The sequence below is a fragment of the Molothrus ater genome, chromosome 2, assembly GCF_012460135.2.
Source record: "Molothrus ater isolate BHLD 08-10-18 breed brown headed cowbird chromosome 2, BPBGC_Mater_1.1, whole genome shotgun sequence".
NCBI classification, from domain to species: Eukaryota; Metazoa; Chordata; class Aves; order Passeriformes; family Icteridae; genus Molothrus; species Molothrus ater.
In genome coordinates, this window is record NC_050479.2 from 4,650,550 (window position 1) to 4,671,475 (window position 20,926).

At 41.0% G+C, this 20,926-nt stretch overlaps 1 protein-coding gene across 1 annotated transcript; it reads left to right on the plus strand.

Annotated features, from left to right (window-relative positions):
• Window positions 1–1,620: 1,620 nt before the first annotated feature.
• Window positions 1,621–18,795, plus strand: LOC118684947 (interferon-induced GTP-binding protein Mx-like). Its single transcript, XM_036380239.2, has 14 exons — window positions 1,621–1,631; window positions 2,971–3,226; window positions 4,737–4,929; window positions 5,784–5,921; window positions 7,772–7,926; window positions 9,085–9,223; window positions 9,714–9,912; window positions 10,641–10,719; window positions 11,670–11,792; window positions 12,531–12,672; window positions 14,178–14,336; window positions 14,853–14,929; window positions 16,209–16,445; window positions 18,280–18,795. Exons 1-14 carry the CDS (start codon window positions 1,621–1,623, stop codon window positions 18,511–18,513), a joined length of 2,142 nt encoding a protein of 713 aa, XP_036236132.1. The 3' UTR covers window positions 18,514–18,795.
• The last annotated feature ends 2,131 nt before the right edge of the window (window positions 18,796–20,926 follow it).

Here is a 20,926-nt window from a genome sequence, read left to right on the forward strand (position 1 = left end):
TCTCCTTAACTGAGCCAGGTGCAAGGTAAGCAAGTGGTGCCCACTCATGGCAACTCTGTCTTTTGAAGCAGCCTGGTCATGTCCACAAAAGCCAAATATTTCTCCAGTGAGAATTTAGTTTCATTTCTGCTCCTTCGTGTCATAATGGGAAGGTGGAGCCTGTAAGTAAAAAAGCATCTGAAGAAGTTTCAGAAAGACACTGCTTCTCCTTTCTACAGGACACTTAGAAGGGTAAGTTTCTCCCTTCCTTCTTCTAAAAAGAATAATGCAATTTTTTACTGTTATCTTCATTCCTTTTAATATGACAAGGCTGCATAAAGCATCTAAAGTAAGTGTGATTAAACAGGGTTTCCAGGAGCAGGATTTTTTGCTTTCTGGGGTGGAAAAAAATATATATTTGTATTATTTCCTCTTTAAAAGGAGGCAACTGAGAGATGGCATTTAATTTTTTTTAAAGCCATTATTCAGCAAGATTATCTAGCCAGCACTATTTATGAGTAGGATCATAAGCTTTTCATTGCTTCATTTTCTTTATGAGAAGACAGCTGGAGTTAATAACCATACAACATGGAAACTGTGAGGTTTACCCAAATATCCTGAAGTCACAGGGTGCATCAGCCAGAAATCCATGTGCTCCTCTGGCTGGACAGAGAATGAATAAATCCAGGAGCTGTGTGGGTTCAGCACTGCAGCTCTGCACCCTGGTTTTGAGAGATTTTTTAGAATCTTTGGAACTTTTCATCTTCTACAGATGCAAAGCCAAAGGGTCATTACAGAAAAACAAAAGAACTTCTTTCAGAACCATCGGCAGGTTGATGTTTGTTTGTGCAGATGTCTGTTGTGCTGGGAGAGGTTCCCCTCACACAGGCAGGCAAATTCTAAAGTAAAGCTCGATGAAATCAGGGTTGTCCTGACAAAGGAGGCAGGGGCAGCTTTGGGGAGAGGAAATTTTTGGCAGACTCTCAGTGTCATGGCATCATCCAGCTGCAATGTTTCACAAGTGGCTCCTGGCCCATTGTAGAAGGGCTCTTTACAATTGCAGCTTTTTTGTTTCCCTCTTCTCCTTTCTTCCATCCGATGTTGTCACGGCTCAGTACACAAAGAAATCACTATGCCCGTGTGGCACAGGGAAGGGTTACAGAACCCACCCACCCTTTCCTAATCCAGGGGTGTAGCCCTAGGAATCCACATGGGTGTTTATCCTGGTGCTCACTGCAGGTGTCTTTGTGCAGGGGTGTTGAGTGTGTGTGTGTGTGCGCACCCTGTGGTCTGCACCCCACCTTGATGTTTGTAAAGGTTAATTAAAGATATTTGGATTTCCCCGTGCATCCTAAGCCCTCCCCACATCCCTTCCACCTCTGTGATGGCCATGGGATTTGTCCTAAATACCCACACCAGGTGGGTATTGCAGGATATCTGGATGTTTGCATAATTAATTAATTCCAGAGACCAGGAACTGAGATGTTTGTGATTGACTTTGGTGTACATTGGCCACAAAAAGAACATAAAATGCTGCTGGAGGCTGGGCAAACAGGGCAAACTGGTGTCACGAAGCTGCAGGAACTTTCTGGGCTGGTTTTCCCCCTTCTCCATCCCCTTCTCTCCCCACCTCCACCAGGGATGCCTACAAGGTAAGTCCAGCTCCTGTGCTTTTGGACAGGTGTTAAAATAGCCAAGGCCCACCTAAATACAGACATAAAATCCTAAAGTAGCTCCAGAGGTGCTTTGTTGCTTTGTAATGATGAATTCTGCAAGACCAAAGACTGGAAATCTGTACATTTCCACCGGAACTGTTCATGTTGTAACCCTTTACACAGGGACTGCTGACCAAATCTGGGATTAAAGTGGAGCAGGTTGCAACTAGACTGCTCTTAGAAGTTTTGGAAGCAAAGGGGTCTCACCTGTGACTCAGCAGAAGGACCATGACCTGATTATAATCCATTGTAATTGATGATAGAGTTGTTATTTTGATATTGCACTGGTAATATTTCCTTGCTGTATTAGCAATCAATCTAATTAAAGATGCCCACACAGTCACTGTATCCAGTTTCTCATGCTTGGCCCACAGCCTTATCTCAACTGCTCTGCTACAATGTGTGAGTTTTTTTCCTAAACTTGTTTTCCACATTGAAATTATAACCCGCATTGTGTCTGATCATCCTATTTTGGCATCTGTTGAATTAGAAAGCCTGTAAACTTAATTCAACCAAAAAAAAGATTAACAGAACAGGAAGTTATTTCAAGCAAAGATGTGGTTCTCCTAATTTGTTTTCTGAAATGTTTGAGTTAAACAGATCTTGGATTTGGCAGAGGGAGGCTAAAAAATCTAGCTTTGAAAAAGGACTCTTGGGTTTTTTTCCTTAAATCACTTTCTCTGGAAATCCCTTTCCCTGCATAATGTTACACCAAAAGCCACTAGTTTCCTCAGTCACCCATAGAAAACAAAACTTTTCCATAAGGAAACGCTGAACAAGGAAATAAAAAGCCTCCTAGTCCTCCCTTCTCTAACATCATGTGAAAAAAAGTCTGGTTTTGGCAGAGGGTTTTAAGCTATAGAGGAGGGGACCAAGGTACAGAGCTTCAAAAACAGGTGTCAGACTTGCCCCTGACAAGTATTTCTTCCACAAAAGAGGTGAGAGGGCACTCAGCAGACTATGGATTGGAGCCAGCCCACAGCCCTACACTCCTGACCCCAGGAAGTTAAGAATTCACATTCCCTCCAATCATGCCCTGATACTGACTGAGCTTCTCCAAACACCTTTCAGCAAATTTTTTCATCGAGGGGAATTTGCTTTTTGCAAAAACTGGTGTAACTTTTTTTTTCCCCCCCAAAAAAAACTATTGTTTTTTCTGTTTTGTCTGATCATTGTTGCCAGGTGGAGTCACTCACTTCCCCGTGTTTGGTTTCAGAAGCTGCACCTCGGAGTGGTTGGACCAGGCACTGATCAATATTTAGTGAAGCACTTACAGACAATCCACGTTCAAGCCCAGTAAATCAGCAGGCCATGATAATAAGAAAGCAGCATTCAAACAACCTGAAAGAACCAAAAATACCCCCAAGGAAGAGGAGTTTGTATTTTCTTTTGGAAAACCATTTCCAGAAGCTGCTAAAGTGCCTCTCCCACCAGAACCAGAAGATGATTCTGGGCTGTCAGAGAAACCGTTTGAGAGCAAACCTAACTATGACCAGGACTTGGAGAAGAAGTTTTTCACAGAAGAGGATGAGGTATGGCAAGGAGAGGGCACAGATCCTCCCCACCCCTACTCTGTTGCTTCACTTTGTGCCCCAAAATGAATCCCTTTGTCTCTTGGGCAATCTGCACTTGTTAGGTCTAAGAAGAACTTTTGGGATGAGTCCTAGCAATTATTCATGTAAGTGGCAATAGAGGTACCTGCAATTAATCTGCAGGCATTAATAATGCAGGTCTAAAAAAAGAGATGGCTGCAGCCTAGAAGCCAATTTAATGTGTGACATATGTCTGTTTCAATCCTAGCAACAAATGCTGAACAGAAGTGATAAAAGTTGAGGGTTTTTTTTCTTGAGGCTCTTCAACCCTTAACAATACAGAGAAATACAGAGAAATACAGAGAATGGTTAATAATAACCTGCTTGGGTATTTAACACTGAACACAGGTTGGTTTTAAGTCTGTGACACAGTTATTGAAGTTTTTTGAGAATTTACTAGCTATTAAACATTGTAGTGAAGAGAGTGGCCAGGGGTTACTAAAAAGGGTTTAGAATGCCTGCCTCCAATAATGTGTGCTCCCTTCCTCATCTTGAACCAAAAATCTGCTTTGTTTGAGTGTATCTGATCCATAGACATACTTCTAGAAGTATTTTTCTTGATTAAAAGTGATGGAGAGAAACTTCAGTTTTTCTTTTCAAAAAAATCAGGTTTGAATGTGCCTGGCCCAATATGTCTGAAACATATTGGTGTTCCCAAAATTGCATCTCTAACTGCAGCAGTCACTGGAACATGGAGAGAGGAACGGGGAGAAGAGACCAAGCTGATCTTTATATACTTTAGCTGAGCATATTTATCAGCAGATGGACCAGTTTTGCCAAAGACTGGAAATTGTTTTGTTTTCACATAAATGAAGAGTCTGTGTTAATATCTGGACCTGTGTCAAACCCAGAAAATGACAATAATCACTCATGTAAAACAACCCACTCATATTCAAGCCTTATGTGAGCCTAAAATGAGGCAAAGAAGGAAGAACCATGGTGATCTAGAAGATTTCAGCCACCTGTTAAGAATGTTACAGATCTCTTTTGGTGCCTGTGCACAAACTAAATCTTCAAATTCCGAAACAAAGATCTAATAAGCTATTTTTTACCAAATTCAGTGATTTCTGGGATCAGTTTTCATTTGCATACACATGCTGCAGTACATCTGTGGATGAGTGGAAGAAAATGGCAGGTTTTTTTTTTAGAAAAAGCTGTTATTAAGAAAAATTAACAGAGCACACTTAATAATGTGTTCTTTATCTTCTCAGGATGGCTTCTAAAATTTGTTATTTTTACTAAGGATGGTCTGTGAGCCACCCTCAACTGTTTCTTTCATATTTACAGACATATGTTTATTACATGGAGATGCAAGGATGCACAGTGATACGAAGTAGAACTTGATGCCAGTAAATAACTTTTATTAAAGAACGATGAGCAGAAAATGCATCTTTTTTTTTTCTTTTTTTTTTTAATTATGGAAAATTCACTGTAAGTTTAACTCCAACAGCCTGCAGAACACACCTTGTATAACCAATATGAGAAGAAGATCCGACCCTGCATTGATCTTGTTGACAGCCTGAGAGCTCTTGGGATAGAGAAGGACCTGTCCTTGCCCGCGATTGCGGTGATTGGAGACCAGAGCTCCGGGAAAAGTTCTGTCCTCGAAGCCCTCTCTGGTGTTGCTCTCCCCAGGGGCAATGGTAAGAATTCACTTTCTCCCATTTTCTCTTAGAAGGGATTTTTTTTTTTTTTTGGTCTAGAATTGGATAATTCCATGACTGAGAAATGGAGGTGTGAGTGAGGCACCACAAGGTAAATCCAAGGCACATGTTCCAGGTGGTCAAGAGACCAGGAGTAAGAAGTGTAGTGTGATTGCTCCAGCTGAATCTGTGCATTTCCCAGAAAGCAGCAGTGCAGCAGAGTATTAATTTCACATGGAAAACAAGTTTTTAAATTTGCTTTTGAGGTTGGTTTGGGTTTTTTAAACTACATTTTCTTACAGATAACTTGTATTATTATTATTATTATTATTATTATTATTATTATTATTATTATTATTATTATTATTATTATGTGTAAAAAGTGTACAAAGATCTTTACTTAAAGAATTATTTAAGTCAGAGATGATGAAAGACTTTACAGCTCAAGAAGATCCACTTTCCAGCTCTGTGTGTGTATTTTTGCACACATAAATTCTGCAAGTTCCATGTGAGTTTACAATATAATCTAGTCTTTCAGGCTGGAGTTGTGGAAAGGTTTTTCATAGGATTTAGTTGCAGCACTGAAAAGATCATCCAGAGAGGAGCAAAACTCTGTCTGTGGAGGTTTGCAGGGCCAGACATGTCTGGGAAGAGCCATGGTTGACCTCATCTAGCACTGGTGGCAATCCTGCTCTGAGCAGGAAGTTGGACAAGTCCCCTCTGGCGGCGTCTCTTGGAACATTTCCACGTTTTTTTGTGAAATATTTTTGTGTGAAACAGGCAACCTTGTGTACATGACACACCTCAAGGCTGTTGTTTCATGCACAATCTCTCTGCCTTTGGAACTGCTGCAGGTATTGTCACTCGGTGTCCCTTGGAGCTTAAACTGAAGAGGTTGCCTGAAGGGCAGGCATGGCAAGGGAAGATCTCCTACAGAAATGTGACCATGGAGCTCCAGAAAGCCTCTGAGGTGGACAAAGCAATAAGGAAAGGTGAGTGGGTTTAGCTGGCTCCATCTCCTCTGCATCCTCCTCTCAGAATGAGCAGCATCCATGGTGATTGTGGAGTTACACCAAGAGCTGCACTCAGAGCAGATGAAGCTGGGTCAGCAAAACTCATTTCTCTCAAGGGAGTTGTACCAGTGCTCCAGTGTGAAGATGATTTATGATGATGATCCCAGAATGGCCTGGATTAGAAGGGACCTTAAAGATCTTCTAGTTCCAACACCTTGGGCAGGGATGCTACCCACTATATCCATGATCCTTTTATCCTGATCCATGATCCTTTTATCCTAATCCATGATAAAGGCTCAGGCTGTGTCCTTACCTGGGTGGTGGCTTGGTGGCTTCCTGGCTTCCTGGTTTGGGGAAGTTGTCTCTCAAATTGTAAACATGTGACCTAAATGGCTCCTGTCATCAGTTCTGAAGCCCAGAGAGTGCTTGAGGTGCCTCTGGCTGGAAATCTTATTATTTTGAGGAAATTGCAAGAAGGCAGAGTGGAGGACAGAGAGCTTCTGCTGGGTACTGTGATCACGGGCTCAGTCACTGCCCTTCACATGTCTCAGCTTTACTGTTACAACACTTCATGCTGGGTAAGAAATCAGTGTTCTTACCCAAAGGGCAGTAAGCACTTGCCCTAAGTGGGAAAGTTGGATTGTCCTTACTTCCTTGACTAGCATGATTCCTAGAGAGGCTACCTGGAACAGAGGCTGGACAGTGTGAAAGGAATAAAGTAGGGATTTATTGAAAAGGCCTTCAAAGGATACAGTACCCAAAGGCTTTTGGGCAGTACAAGAGCCTGGCTACACCCGAGATGGCCACGAGTTTTCACACTTTTGTAAGTTTTGGTCCATTTCCATATTGGGGTTAATTGTCCAATTACAGCTTCAGGTTATACAGTCCCATCCTCCCAGATTGCTCTCCTCAGTTCCCTGTTGTTTGCACTTTTTGGGCCTGAAGCTGCAATGGTGTCCTTGGTTCAGGGGCTGGAAAAGGATTGTTTTTTCTGACTAAACTGTGAGGAGAACTTGCTAATACTTTATATGAAGTTCAAAGTCACACACTAAGGCAGTACAGAATCTAAAAAATATGAAAGCTAAAACTTAAGGCATCAAGCACAGCTCTGCAAATTGTTATTCTTTCTATTTTTTTAATTAGCTTTTCAATACATTATTTGGATATTCTCAAAACTGGCCAAGCAATTGGTATGAATTAAGGTAATTAAAGAGCTGAAAATCTCTGATGAGAATGACTGTGGTTTCCTTGCTTCTCTGTGCTCACAGCTCAAGCATTATTGCCTTGTGGGATCTGGGACAATTTACTCTCAATCTCCCTATCAAAATGTGAAGAATATAGAACAACACCTATATTTATTTCACAGCATCCAAGGATTAATTAATGCTTACAAAGTCTCTTCTTGTTGAGGAAGAATTTCTACAACTGACCAGTGTTTTACCTGATCCCTTTCATTGTGGTTTATTTACGTGTATTTTGTCTGCATACATGAGAGTCCATAAATGTATGCTCTGTAAAATATTACAGCTCATATTCCAACAGGACTTCACATCAACTTGTTCTGCATGATAATTTCCTTAGATTTTTGCATAAATTGTTATTCTTTCTATTTTTTAAATTGGCTTTTCAACACATTATTTGGATATTCTCGAAACTGGCCAGGCAATTGGTGTGAATTAAGGTAACTAAAGTGTGTGGCTGGATCTGAAAGAAAACGCCAAGCCTGAAAGAACCTTAGGTGGTAGTTGGTACATTTCAAAGTCGTTGTGTTCAGCTTCGGTTTGATGCATCATTTGAAGCTTGTATTGATTGCCTTGCTCTTTTCACAGCCCAGGATATTGTGGCCGGTCCTAGAGGTGCCATTAGCGGGCAGCTAATTTCCCTGGAAGTTCGCTCCCCTGACGTGCCCGATCTGACGCTAATTGATCTCCCTGGAATTGCCAGGGTGGCCGTGGGGGACCAGCCAAAAGACATCGGGGACCAGGTAAAACTCAACCTCGTGTGCCCATCTGTGCCCAGGGTCTCATCCCTTGAGGGCTCCCAGCAGACCTTTAGTGAAGTAAACAGAATAAATGGAGGGGATCTCTGCTCTTCCTCTGGCTGCCTTGAGAAGAAATGCTGGGGAATGCAAATAAAACTCTGGTAGGATAAGGCCTGCTGTGAGGGTGATGTGCAGGAGCTGGGTGTGTTGTTTCTCCTAAAATACCTTTAAATGGGAGCTTGGAATAAGAGGAGCCCAAACTAAACTAGATATACCAAATAGAAATGAGACAAGATTGGATTGTTCTGGGCTTTGCTTTCTGGGAGGAGAGTAATTTAATTCCACAGTTAGATAGCAATCTTTCTGTTGTATTGAGAAGAAAGCAGCAGGTGTGATAAAATCCAAACATTTCCCTTGTTCCCAGCTGTCTGCATGCTCCAGAGATGGAGTCTGTAACACTGCAGCCTGTCAGAAGCTGGGATGGGTGGGAAGTAGAAAAGAGAGGCATCTCTACCAAAATCCAGGTTTAAAAAAAAAGAATTTATTTACTGTGGAATAAGCACCACAGTCCTCTGTGAAGCTTCTACAAAATAACACAAATTATGAGGAACTCATTTAGTTTGGCATTGAAACATAGAAAAATGTCAGCTAGATGTCATGTGCATCTTCAGTTTTCGTGCTTTTAAAAATTTTCCTAGAATTATTCCACTGAAAAATAAGCCAAAGACATTTGTGCTGCTTTCAGAGATACAAATTTGAGATTTACCAGCACAATCAAGCTTGCTTTCTTTCCATAAATGTATACCTGCACCTCAGAACCTGATTTTCTTACATGTGTTAGATATCAAATACCTTTAATATTTCTATAATGAAAGATTATATATGCAAAAGAGGTTAAACTCCAAGTAGCTTTCAAGATGGGCTTAACAACATTAGTCTGGTCTCATTCATGCCAGATGTTTGGATTAAACCTGACATAAGAAAAGAGGCTACATTTTACTGCTGGCCCCTTTCCATGCCATCCTCTAGCATGTAACACTATCCTCAGCATATGTGGCATTTAATGTCATCGGGCAGTGGCTCATATTGCTAGAAATTGTCACATCCTACAAGCAAGTGTCTGATTTCACTGAAGCTCCTCACTGCTGTATTGAATTGCAGATCAAAACGCTACTTAGAAGAATTATTGTCTGCAAAGAGACAGTCAATTTGGTAGTGGTGCCATGTAACGTGGATATTGCAACAACAGAAGCATTGAAAATGGCTCAAGAGGTAGACCCCACTGGAGAAAGGACAATAGGTGAGATCATTTTTTAAGCTATGAGCTGGAAAGGAGGCCAAATGGTTTTTTTTTCCTTCCCATGAGGTCTGATGTTCAGTGTTCTGTGAAATTAGCTACTAGAAGAAGAGGAAAAAAAAAAAAAAAAAAACAAAACAGCAAACAGCCTAAAGAATGTATTTGCAAGTATTTCTAGTCCCAATTCTTGAGTAGCTCCAAGAATCCCTTAGTTTGGTGTCTTGCTGGCATTCCTATTATGAATAACTGAAAGCTGAAAATCTCAGTTAATGGTAGTTGATGTGAAGTTAATGGTAAAAAAGCTTTGCTTTAAAAAAAAACCTTTAAAGAAAGGTTTGCAAAGCAAAAGGCATGGTGGGAGGAACTGCAGAGTGATTTTACTGCCTGGGAGCTGAGAACTTTCTAGGACAGAGAATACAAAAAAAAAATGCTTTATAAAGCATGGTACAGAGTGTTCCTGCTTGGTGGTTAACTTTCCCTTTTAACTTCACAGGAATCCTCACAAAACCTGACCTGGTGGACAAGGGAACTGAAGGGGCCATTGTTAAAATACTGCAAAACAGGGTAATCCCCCTCAAAAAGGGCTACATGATTGTCAAGTGCCGTGGGCAGCAGGACATCCACAACAATCTGACCTTGGCTGCTGCAATCCAACAGGAGAGACACTTCTTTGAGAATCACAAGCATTTCAGGTACTCCTCGCAGAAAAGGTCTCATCAAAAACATGTTAAAGTCACCTCATAGCTCCCGGTTGATTTGCTGAGATTTAACTACTTAGGGGTTACAAGCAGGTATTAGTTATTCTCAGTATTTCTCATTGCCCATGTAGGGTTGTGTTTCAGTAACCCAGAAGATTTTTACATACTGAATAAACTTTTTAAAAAAATTTTGGAGTTTTTTTGGATGCAAAATACATTGGGGAAATGCTATGAACTTCAGAAGTTCCAAATAGTCCCAAAGAATTCAAGTTAAAGCATCTGAGCACTTCAATCAGGCACTGAAGTATTTCTGTTCACTGGAAAATGTGGAGGAACAGCATGAGAAAGAAAGGCTGTGCTGAGGACACAGGCTGCCCAGATGACTCAGCAGCAAATAAATCATAATACAGAGAATGGCAACTGACAAGGGTTGTGAACTTCACACATGAAGAAATAATAGAACAGCACACTCATCTGCTGTTAGAATTTGCTTTTTTCAGATTTTTCTGTTTCCCTTTGCTCAGTCAGTAGCTGTCAAACAACTCCTGAATAAACCCAGAGAGTCCTGGGCAGTTGCCACATCTGCACCAGCCTAGCCCAGAGCCCCTTTCTTTACTCCAATTGTGTAAAAGAATTAGTGAAAACAGAGCAGAGCATCAGTGCTGCCTCCTTGCCCTGCACAGCCTGGCTGTTCAAACCCACCTTTTCCTCTTTTTTCACAGGGCTTTTATGGAACAGGGAAAGGCTACTATCCCCCATCTGGCAGAGAAGCTCACAGATGAACTTGTGAAACACATTATTGTAAGTAACAGAAGTCCCATACTGAGAGTTACTACCTAAAAACAAGTTCAACCCTTCAGCCTTGGGCTGCAGCTGGATTTCATCTTTATGTGCTTAATGATGCTTCAACTCAGTGATCAGAGAACAAACTGTACTGAGAGGCAGAGGTAAAAAGCCCCACTCTGTCCTCAGATTTGCCTTTTAACTGCAGATCAACAATGAACAAATTATTTCATCTAATTGTGACTCATAAATCCTGCCTTTTCAATGACAGCCATGATATTTCTTTTTGTGTATGAGTGTTGATCACCTGGGTGACAAGTTACTGCTGTCAGCTTACTGAAACAGTGATTACTATTCCACTGAAAATGTCTTCAAAACATCAAGATGTTCTATTATATTAATATACTAGTGTAAAGCTATTGGGGGTTTTTATTTGGTATAACTATATCTGCATGTAATATATCTTATTGCTGATAAATATATCTGTAATTTATCTTATTCCATTAAGAGAAGATGCTAAAATATAGGGAACATCTAAATTCAGTCTCAAAGGAGAAAAAGAAATTATTTATGTAAATTTACAGAAAAGAAGCAACTAAACAGCCATGTTGCATCAGGTATTTATCAGGAATTGAGCAGTCACCGCTTTCCTGGCACAACCTGTGAGGACATTGTTTTTGGCTCACTGTGGGTGAAATTTGGCCCTGCAGCTGTTCTGCCCAGCCCTCAGTGAGGTCCAGCCTGATCCCTCAGGCAGATCCTGCCTGCTGAGTTCCCTCAATAAAGGCCATATTTGCTTTTCTGTGTTATCCCACTATACACATGGGATTGGCAGCAAGTTCTTGGATTTGTAAAAACAGCAAAGATCCCATGCAGGTGTAGATCACTCTTAGAGGGATTTTGTTTTCCTTCCAAAATCAGAGAAGTTCAACCTATCTCGATGTTCTTCTTCACTGTCTCCTCCACAGAAAACTTTGCCAGCACTGGAGAGCCAAATTCATGACATCCTCTCTAAAACATCACAGGATCTGCAAAGGTACAAGAGAGGCACACCCGAAACAGAGTCTGAGAAGCTGTTTTTCCTCACAGATGTAAGTATCAGTATTGGTCACAGAGCAGAGCAAGGAGGTAACTGTAATAGAGAAAAAGAAACTGCCTAAAATTATCAAAACACCAGCATGGACCACTGGGAAGTTTGGGGTATCCATCATTTTAGTGAGGGTAACATAGACAAACCACACTTGCAAAAATAATGGACCACAGGAGCTCACCTTCTAACAATTTTTTCCTGTGATTATGGACATGAAAATTAAACAACTTGGTTGACTGGGTCAAAATCAAGTATCTTAGCAAAGGAAAACAAACTCCTCCTGCATGCTCAACACTTTGAAGGGTTCCCATTGGTTACAGGACTCATAAGATCAAATGTATTCCTAATATGAAAATGTGGTTTGCAGGTCCATCTAAGTGCCTCATCTCACGGAGTTACTCTCTGAGTAAACCTTCAGTAGGCTTTAGAGGTGTTTGTGGAAGCTCATCAGACTTCATGCAAGTCTGGCCTATTAGAATTTAGTAAATGGCTCTAAAAGTCTGCAGGGGAAAAACAAAAGAATATAAAGTTTGTTCTCCTCTAGCTATTACAGTTTGGGAGGAAAAAAAAACAAAACCCAAACCAGGAGCTAAGTGCATAAAAGATGTAAGAAAGGGATGTTTTTTATGAACTGTGTCCCTGCTTTAACATCAAACTGCAGATTTACTTAACATCCACAGATTAAGCTGAAGAAATGAAACGTCACTAAATTGCCAGCTTGTTGTTCAATTCACTGCAGTTGATCAAACTCTTCAACCAAGACATCTCTCAGAGCACACGAGGAGAGGAGCAGCTGTTTGGGGATGAGGTCAGGCTGTTCACCAAGATCCGCAAGGAATTCCGCAGGTGGGGCGCAATTCTCCGGGAGTGTGCTGTGAGGGGTAAGCACAGAACAGGCTCAAGCTGGGCCAAGGGAAATGCAGGCTGGATATTAGGAAAAGGTGTTTTACAGAAAGGGTCATAAATGTCTGGAATGGTCTGCCCAGGGAGGTGGTGGAGTCACCATCCCTGGATGTGTTTAAAAACAGACTGGATGTATTGTAAATTCAGGTCCACCGACAAAGGAAGGAATGATGAGGAGGACTCCATCTTATCAGAAGGCTAATTTATTACTTTATTATACTATATTATATTAAAGAATACTAAACTATACTAAAGAATACAGAAAAGATACTTACTGAATGCTAAAAAGATAATAATGAAAACTTGTGACTCTTTCCAGAGTCCTGACACAGCTTGGCCCCAATTGGCCAATGAGGCAAAACAACTCACACCAGAATCGAATGAAACAATCACCTGTGGGTAAACAATCTCCAAACACATTCCACATGAGCACAACACAGGAGAAGCAAATGAGATAAGAATTGTTTTCCTTTTCTCTGAGGCTTCTCGCTGCCTTTCGGCTTCCCAGGAGAAAAACCCTGGGCGAAGGAGTTCAGAGAATGTGAATGGCACAGGATGTGGCACTCAGTGCCAGGGTTTAGTTGAGGTGTTGGGGCTGGCTTGGACTCCATGATCTTGAAGTTCTCTTCCAGCCCAGTGATTCTATTAATTCTGTGAGCCCATCCTGGCAGCTGACCTGAGAGCCCATCCCCTTGCTTTTAAACCCAAACACAGCATCTTCAGTAAATGTTTTCCAAGAAAATTAAGAGCAAGAAGCCAGGAGCATCCATCTGTTGTGGTGTCCTGGGGACACAGACACAGTTTGTGTTAAATGCTGTCATTACAGAGAGCTTGTCTCTCTTCTCCCACCACAGCAATAAAATCAAGACACTGGCACAGAATTTGTTGGTGATATTCTGAACCATTCTTCTAAGTAACAGCAACATCAATGCATAGTAATAAATAATAACAATCTAGATAATAATTTTTATTTTTGCTCTTAATGTTTTTATTTTATTATTGCTATTAATATTTTAGAATCTGGGTGGGGTTTTTTCCCACTTTAGCTCTGGGCTAAGGTGATACCTCACACAAAAATATTAGCAAATTTGTATAGTATCAACAAAGTTATATCTTAAATAAAAATAACTAGTCAACAGTAGATTCCCCAGAAAAAGTGTTTAGTGAGTTTGGAGGTTTGTTTTGTTTAAAACTTGGAAGTGACTGGTAATGGCCATCTACTTCTGTGAGGGTAAAAATGCCAAGAAGAACCAGAATTTTTGTGGCCCACCATAATTTCTGTCAGTCAGATGCTTGATGCAATGTGTGAGATGGCTCATTCAGAGAACAACAACATGTTAGCTCTGTTCTGTGGTAACAAAAAATAATCTCAGTAGTTTTTCCTCCCAATAACATCTCAAAGAGAAGAATAGACTTTCTTCTTAAACCTGAAATATATACATTGAGTGATTTAGTGGCAAAGCAATGTATTTTACCATTACAGCTAAAAAAAACGTTCCTGGTAAAGTGTGGAAATATGAAGACCAATACCGTGGACGGGAGTTCCCAGGCTTCAGCAACTACAGGACTTTTGAGGATATTATAAAAGAGCAGATCAGAGATCTGGAGGAGCCAGCAGTTGAGATCCTGAACAATGTGATGAGTATGGCCCAGCCCATGGGAGGCTCTTGTGTGGGGGACACTGCTGGGCCTGACAAGTTTATTTTCCAGGAGAAGCTGATGCTCTCAGGATCCTTCAGAGTGTGGAAATAAATCTGATTCAGCTTGGGGATTGCTCCTTCTCTAGAGCCTTCAATCTCTACACATGGTCTTCAGCATTTGTTAATGCTTTTCCCAGTGGCTCTTGGAAGGGAATTAGAAAATAATTATAATAAATAGAGCATAACTATAAAAAAATAGAAAATAACTGTAATAAATAACACAACAAGGAAGCAGTACAGTAGAAGTACCTGGTAATAAGTGGTCACATTCTTGGACCTGGAAATCTAAATTTCTGCTTGTTTGTATGTGTCATAAAGGCAGAGTGCACCAGTACAGCAGCTCAGTTATTTCTGAATGAATAGAGAAAATTAGTAGTCTCCCAAGTCTCATATTAACAATAGCTTAAAACCCTCACTTACTTACCTGACTTTATTTTGTCTCTCTGTTCTTCCCTTAGGACTGATTGAAGAGAAATTTATGGAGCTTGCTAAAAGGAATTTTGCTAATTATCACAATCTAAGCAGAATTGCCATGGTGAGACACTACTATAAGCTGAGATTCTCAAAAGACAGAATGGCATTTGTAGATACATCCATGCTTGTGGTACCTGTCTCACTGCATTACCCTTATGCAAGTGTGGAATTTCTTGCAGGAAAATAAGAAAGAGCCTGAAAATGATAGCATGATTATAATGGCAATAATGAAAGTGCATTTTGCACAACTTTGACAAGGTCTAATATATACATTCTTTATTCATTCTGCTCAAATTTTTGACAGTGCAAAGAAAACCTGGTGTGGCTACCTTGAAGAGTTTGTCATGAATGTCAGATTTAAGTACTGCAATGATTTGAGTGCTGAACTGTTTTCTCCTCTCTGAAAGCAAGCCAGGGCTTTAGCCAGTGCAGGAATCTCATCTTTGCTGAAAGGGAGCAGGAACAGACAAACCAAAAATCATCCAGCCATGAAAAAACTACAAGATGGCTGTTCACAGTTTGGGCATTAGCATGTTTTGGGGTGGTGTTCAGTGGTGTGGATGTCCTTGAAGGCCTTTTCTCAGAAAGAGCTTTGAGGAAAAGATGAGAAGCATTGAGGAAAAGACCAGAAGCAATGCTGGCAGCCAAGAAACAGAGTCCACTCACAGGGTACTGCTGAAAAAGGAAACTCAGAGGCAAATGTGAGTGAAATGTGTGGTTTGCTATTTCACTTGCATGGTCAAACCTTACTGAGCTCCCAGGCCAACCAGACAGTGAACAAATAAATTATTTCATCCAAACACAGAGGTGTTCAGGCAGGGTCTTTAGGTGTAACACAGTGAGAGGAATGAAGAGGGAAGAAGTCCTGGCAAACATTGGACATGAGAAAATATAGGGGGTGTTTTCTTAGGAATACTAGGAAAGCATTTTAAGGGAATTTGAGCATGACTGAGGGAACTTTGCCACCCCGACAGACTTTTATGTGAAAATATCAAAAAGACCAGAAGGAGTCAGATGGCTGCAATAAAAGCACCAGACAGAGAGGGGTTAGACAGGGTTGGTTTACTGACTACAGATCTTTTCCTTTGGGTTTCAAGCACCAGGTTTGGAGTGATCCCACTCATGTGTAAGGAGGGGACAAAACTGCCACATTTTCCTGCTCTTTCACAAGAGAGAGACCACAATCCAAAGCATTACTCCATGTTCTGAGAACAGACAGTGCTGCACAAGGACAGTTGAACACTGTGCCCACCTTCCCATTCCCTGGGGACACTGCTAAGCACCGGCACCTTCCCAAAAGGAGCAAATGTCTCAGAACTTCTTGTTCCTTTCTTTTGTAGGTGAAAATTGAAGACATTGGAGAGAGACAAGCAGCAGATGCTGTAAGACATATCCGGGCCCAGTTTAAAATGGAGAAAATCGTGTACTGCCAGGATGACCTTTACATTGGTGATTTAAATACTCTTAAGGCACAAAATGCTTTCAACGAGTCCCCAGGAACTCTGCAGTCTCAGATTGCTGCAAAGGACCCCTCTCTTGTCACGGAGATGGTTTGTCACACCAGTGCCTATTTCTCTGTGAGTTCACAGGCAGATTTGCTGCCCCCTGAATGCCACAGCAGATCCCCCTCAGCCAGATCCTGTTGGAGTCAATGCAGCCTTGTCTGCCCTGCTAGCACTGTGCAGGGAACAGCCAGGGGTATCTCAGTGTCTCATTCAGGTACATGCTCAGCTTCTCTGCAAACTACCTGGAGCTTCTGACCAGTCAGGGCAAAGCTGGGCTCTATCAGCAGGATGCAGGATATGGTGATTAGAAAAGCCTGAGTGTGCCAAAGTGAGAGCTGGCTCCCAAACCACTTGTTAGCTACCTCCCAGTCTGGCTCAGGTCAGCCTCAAGCCACTCTACACATTCCTGCAGCCAGCAGAAAGTGGTGTCAGTGGCTTGAAGTCAGATCTTAAACTGCTACAGCAGGAGGAGCAATAATAAAACATTACATTAAAATATATCAGCTGTCTGTAGGGATCAGAGTGCATCTGCTGTACTGCAGAAAGCACCCTGTAAGTGAAATCTCTGAAGACAAATGGGGTGTTTTAACAAAGGATCACGTTAAAGAAAGGAAACAGAACATGCAGGATCAAGATTTGCTTTGTTGTAAAACTCCCTCAGAAAGCAACAAGTTGAATATTAATAATTCAGGAAGGTAGGTAGCAGCTCACTTTGAATTCCAAGAGCAGGTTTTGTGACAAATTCCTGCAATTAAATGGTCAGGCTGCTCAGGCTGATGAAGACAAAACCCTTGATTTTCATTGAAACAAAGACAGAAGTGGCTTTGTCCATCCCACATTACTACACATTCTGCTATATGTTTTATCTGCAGTTAAATATTTTTATAAATGACCTGACAGCCATTTTCAACAATCCCCCAAATGCCAGGGCACCACAGCTCCATGGAACTGACTTATGCAAGGTCAAATGGAGTTTGAATGAGATGGAAGTTAAGTATCCATGGCTGCCTAGACCCTATAGGACCCACAAATGCCATTTTCAAGTTGTGCTACAAAAAGAAAGACAGAACCTCTCAATTGCAGCCAGGCACTTAGGTCTAAGTGCTCACCCAGCACCAGGAGGGCTGGAAGCAGGGAGAGGGAGCTCAGAGCTCAGAGCTGGGAGAGGTTGAGAACCTCATGTTGCCCTAAAGCACCAGGTGGGCCCCCAAACCCTGTGGATTTCCATGGGAAAAGGGCCCCAAAAGCTCTGCTGGATCAATCTGTTTGCATCCATAGATGAACCAGGCAGTTGGTCAGGTCAGAGAGGAGATTATCTCATGGAGATAAAAACAGATGTAATGTAGGCACAGTCTGGTCTCATTGCTGCTGAAGACATTTCCCCTCAAGGCTAAAGATTCCTCCAAAGCTGTCTTAAGTTTAAAAGGACAACCACATCAGAAATGCCATCTAAATACCACCATCTAATAGAGGAATTTACCAGCTTTGGGAAAAATCACTCCCTGATTTCCTGCATCAAAACCTATTGTAAGCATTCAGTGAAGACAGGCTGGACATCAGAAACTGGGCACAAGTTCTGTTTGTCAGGAATGTCCTCCCATAACTTGTCCCAGTGACAGCTGACAGAGCTGAGCAGAGGACAATCTGCCTTGGCTTTAGTTTGCTGAGGGAAGAAAAGCAACAGCTGACACCCCTATTACTCTTAATTTTTAGATTTCAGGCACAAAAGACATTGGTTGCAAAGATTTTTTTAGTTCATAGCAGCACTCCCTTCTTGAACAGTAACTCAGGCCAACATTTTAAGACCTTGGAACCACTTTTTTTTACCAGATTACCTATAGACCCTTAATTTTTCAGTTCTTTTTACCAATTTAGTATTTTGCCATTTTCTTCCTCCATCTCACAGGAAGCAAGCAAACGCCTTGCCAATCAGATACCTCTGATCATCCTGTCTTCTGTCCTTCATGACTTTGGAGAAAACCTGCAGACCTCAATGCTGCAACTTTTACAAGATAAAGAGAAGTTAAACTTTCTCCTTGATGAGGATTCTGAAGCTGCTAAAACCAGGAATTACCTCAGCCAAAGAGTTGATCGTCTCAACAAAGCCTGCCAGTCCCTGAGAGAATTCAGCTTGTTGTAATTTCTTTGTTTTTCATAAGGTTTTTTTTCTCCTCATCTTCTAGCATTACTGAAGAATTTAGTATAATCCCATAAAAATGTAGCATCAGCCCAGACCTTTAATACTAATTTCTAGTGTTCAGCTTTTCTTTATTTTCATATAAATCATATGCAAACAGCTGCCTTTGAATAAAGAGCTCCACTGGGGGAGTTGTGATTAAATAAACATTATCCCATTTTTAAACATTTTCTTTTTGAATTCTGTGCAACTACTGGAATAATCATTAAAAAGCTAACACTCTGAGGATTGTATGTTTTGTTGGGGTTTTTTTTTCTCTCTTTTTAATGATGGAAGCTGTATAATTCACAAACTGTAGAAATCAAATTATCTAGCTTTCCTCAATGAAGTTTAATGCATGACAGCGATGATCTCCCACTTCCCTTTGTGTTTTTGGCTTGCTGGGGTTGTTCTCTTTCCTGCTATCACCTAAAAGACACCTCTGCAAAGTGTCACCACTAAATCTCAGCCCAGGAGGCAGAGAGGAACTCACAGCAGGCATGAAACCCTTCCAGCCTAGAAGGAAAAGAAAGTTTATTTCCTTTATGTGACTGGTGCATCCAGAGGATGCCTTTGGCTCAGTTCAATCTCCTTTCCCAGCTCTTTGATTTGCAGAAGGCCAAGAGGCTCTTCCTCTCAGATGTCTGCAGCATCACCTGAAATTTTGGGATTGATGGGCAGGATTTGGATGTCCAAAAGGAAAGAATCCCAGGATGTTAAACAGTACAAGGGTATCTCAGCATGTGTTTTGCTGCCTTTCTCCTTTCCCTCCCCAGGGCAAGGAGAACTTTTCCAAAAGCTATTTCAGAAAATATCACAGTGACATGAAAAATCCCTTTACAACTATTTCTTCTCCTGGGAAGCTGAGAAGCTTCAGGTTCTCCCTGTTTTGCTTTGGAATGTGATTTGGAGATTGTTTACCCAGCATGTGAATTGTTTGAATTTAATGACCAATCATGATCCAGCTGTGTCGAGGTTCTGAGCAGTCACGAGTTTTTATTCTTCATTCTTGTTAAATCTTCTGATGTATCCTTTCTCTTTCTATAGTATAGTTTTAGTATAGTATTCTTTAATATAATATAATATATCATAATACAATAAATCAGCCTTCTGAGAACATGGAGTCAGATTCATCTCCTCCCTCATCCTGGAAACCCTCACAAACACCACACTTTCATTTCATGAAAGCTGATACAAAATACATCACACACACTGTGTTTGTGACATTTTTCACATGGAAGATTTGGTTTGATAACAAGAAGTAATGTCTGCATCCAACTAGAAAAAATGTGCTTATACCAGTGTGTGATGTAGTAATTCCAAGTTTCCTACAAGAGAAGCCTTCTCCTCAGGCTGGGTATGACAGGAAGGGTTTGTCCCTTTGGCATGGAACTGCAGCTGGTGCCTGACTTTGGGTACAGCATTCACCCCAACATCCAGCTTCCTCAACCTTCTTCAACACTGCAGCCAATTTCCCCTTCCTCCCAGTACATTATTTTGCTATTAGTGACTTGCAGTGCTGCAAGAAGCCTCAGAAAAAGCGCCTCGTACCTGTAACAGCTTAATTTTAAATTTGTTTTGAATGTACTTCAAACTCGTTGGTTGTTTCATGGTATTCCCCCATCCCTCCAGGTGCACAGGTGCTATTGCAAACACCCATCTCAGACCTGGAGAGGAAAGGCAAGGACACATTGCTGCAGGCAGCAGGAGGGAGAACGACAGAATAGGGTGTGACTCCCTCAAGCCACTGCCCGCAGGCTAAACGTCTTTATCTAATTCAATTAAATCAGAGTGATTTCATCAGACCCAGCCACCAAAACCACTCAGCATTCCTGGACATCCTGCTCTATTTATTTCCCTGAGTTTGTTCATGGACCTGAAATATTGGAATTTAAATAATCTCTCAGCTCACCCTCTTGAGTTGTTTTTCTTTTTTTTGTTTGTTTGTTTTTCTTTTGTTTGTTTGTTGTTGGTTTCATTTTTTTTAATCAGACTCTCAAAGCACTTCAGACACTGAATCCAGCAACTGCTTTCAAAACTAAAATCCAAATAAACAGATATAAAGCACAACTAAGGAAAACTATTTGTAAAAAAAAAAAAAAAAGAAAAAAAAAACCAATTTATTTGGTGCAGTGTTTACATGTAAGATAATTGCATTTCAGTACCAAAAGAGAAAACAAGACTAGTAGAGTCATTTCATTCAATAAAGATTTATCCTTAACAAAGTGACTTGATATGGCTTTTTGATCCTCTACCACAATTATAAATTATTTTCAAAATCCTCAGTCAGGTGGCACTCGGATACAAATTATATTTTGCTAAAAACATACAGGTGGATACATAAAGGAGAGCTCTAAGGAATCAGAAGCCAAATTTA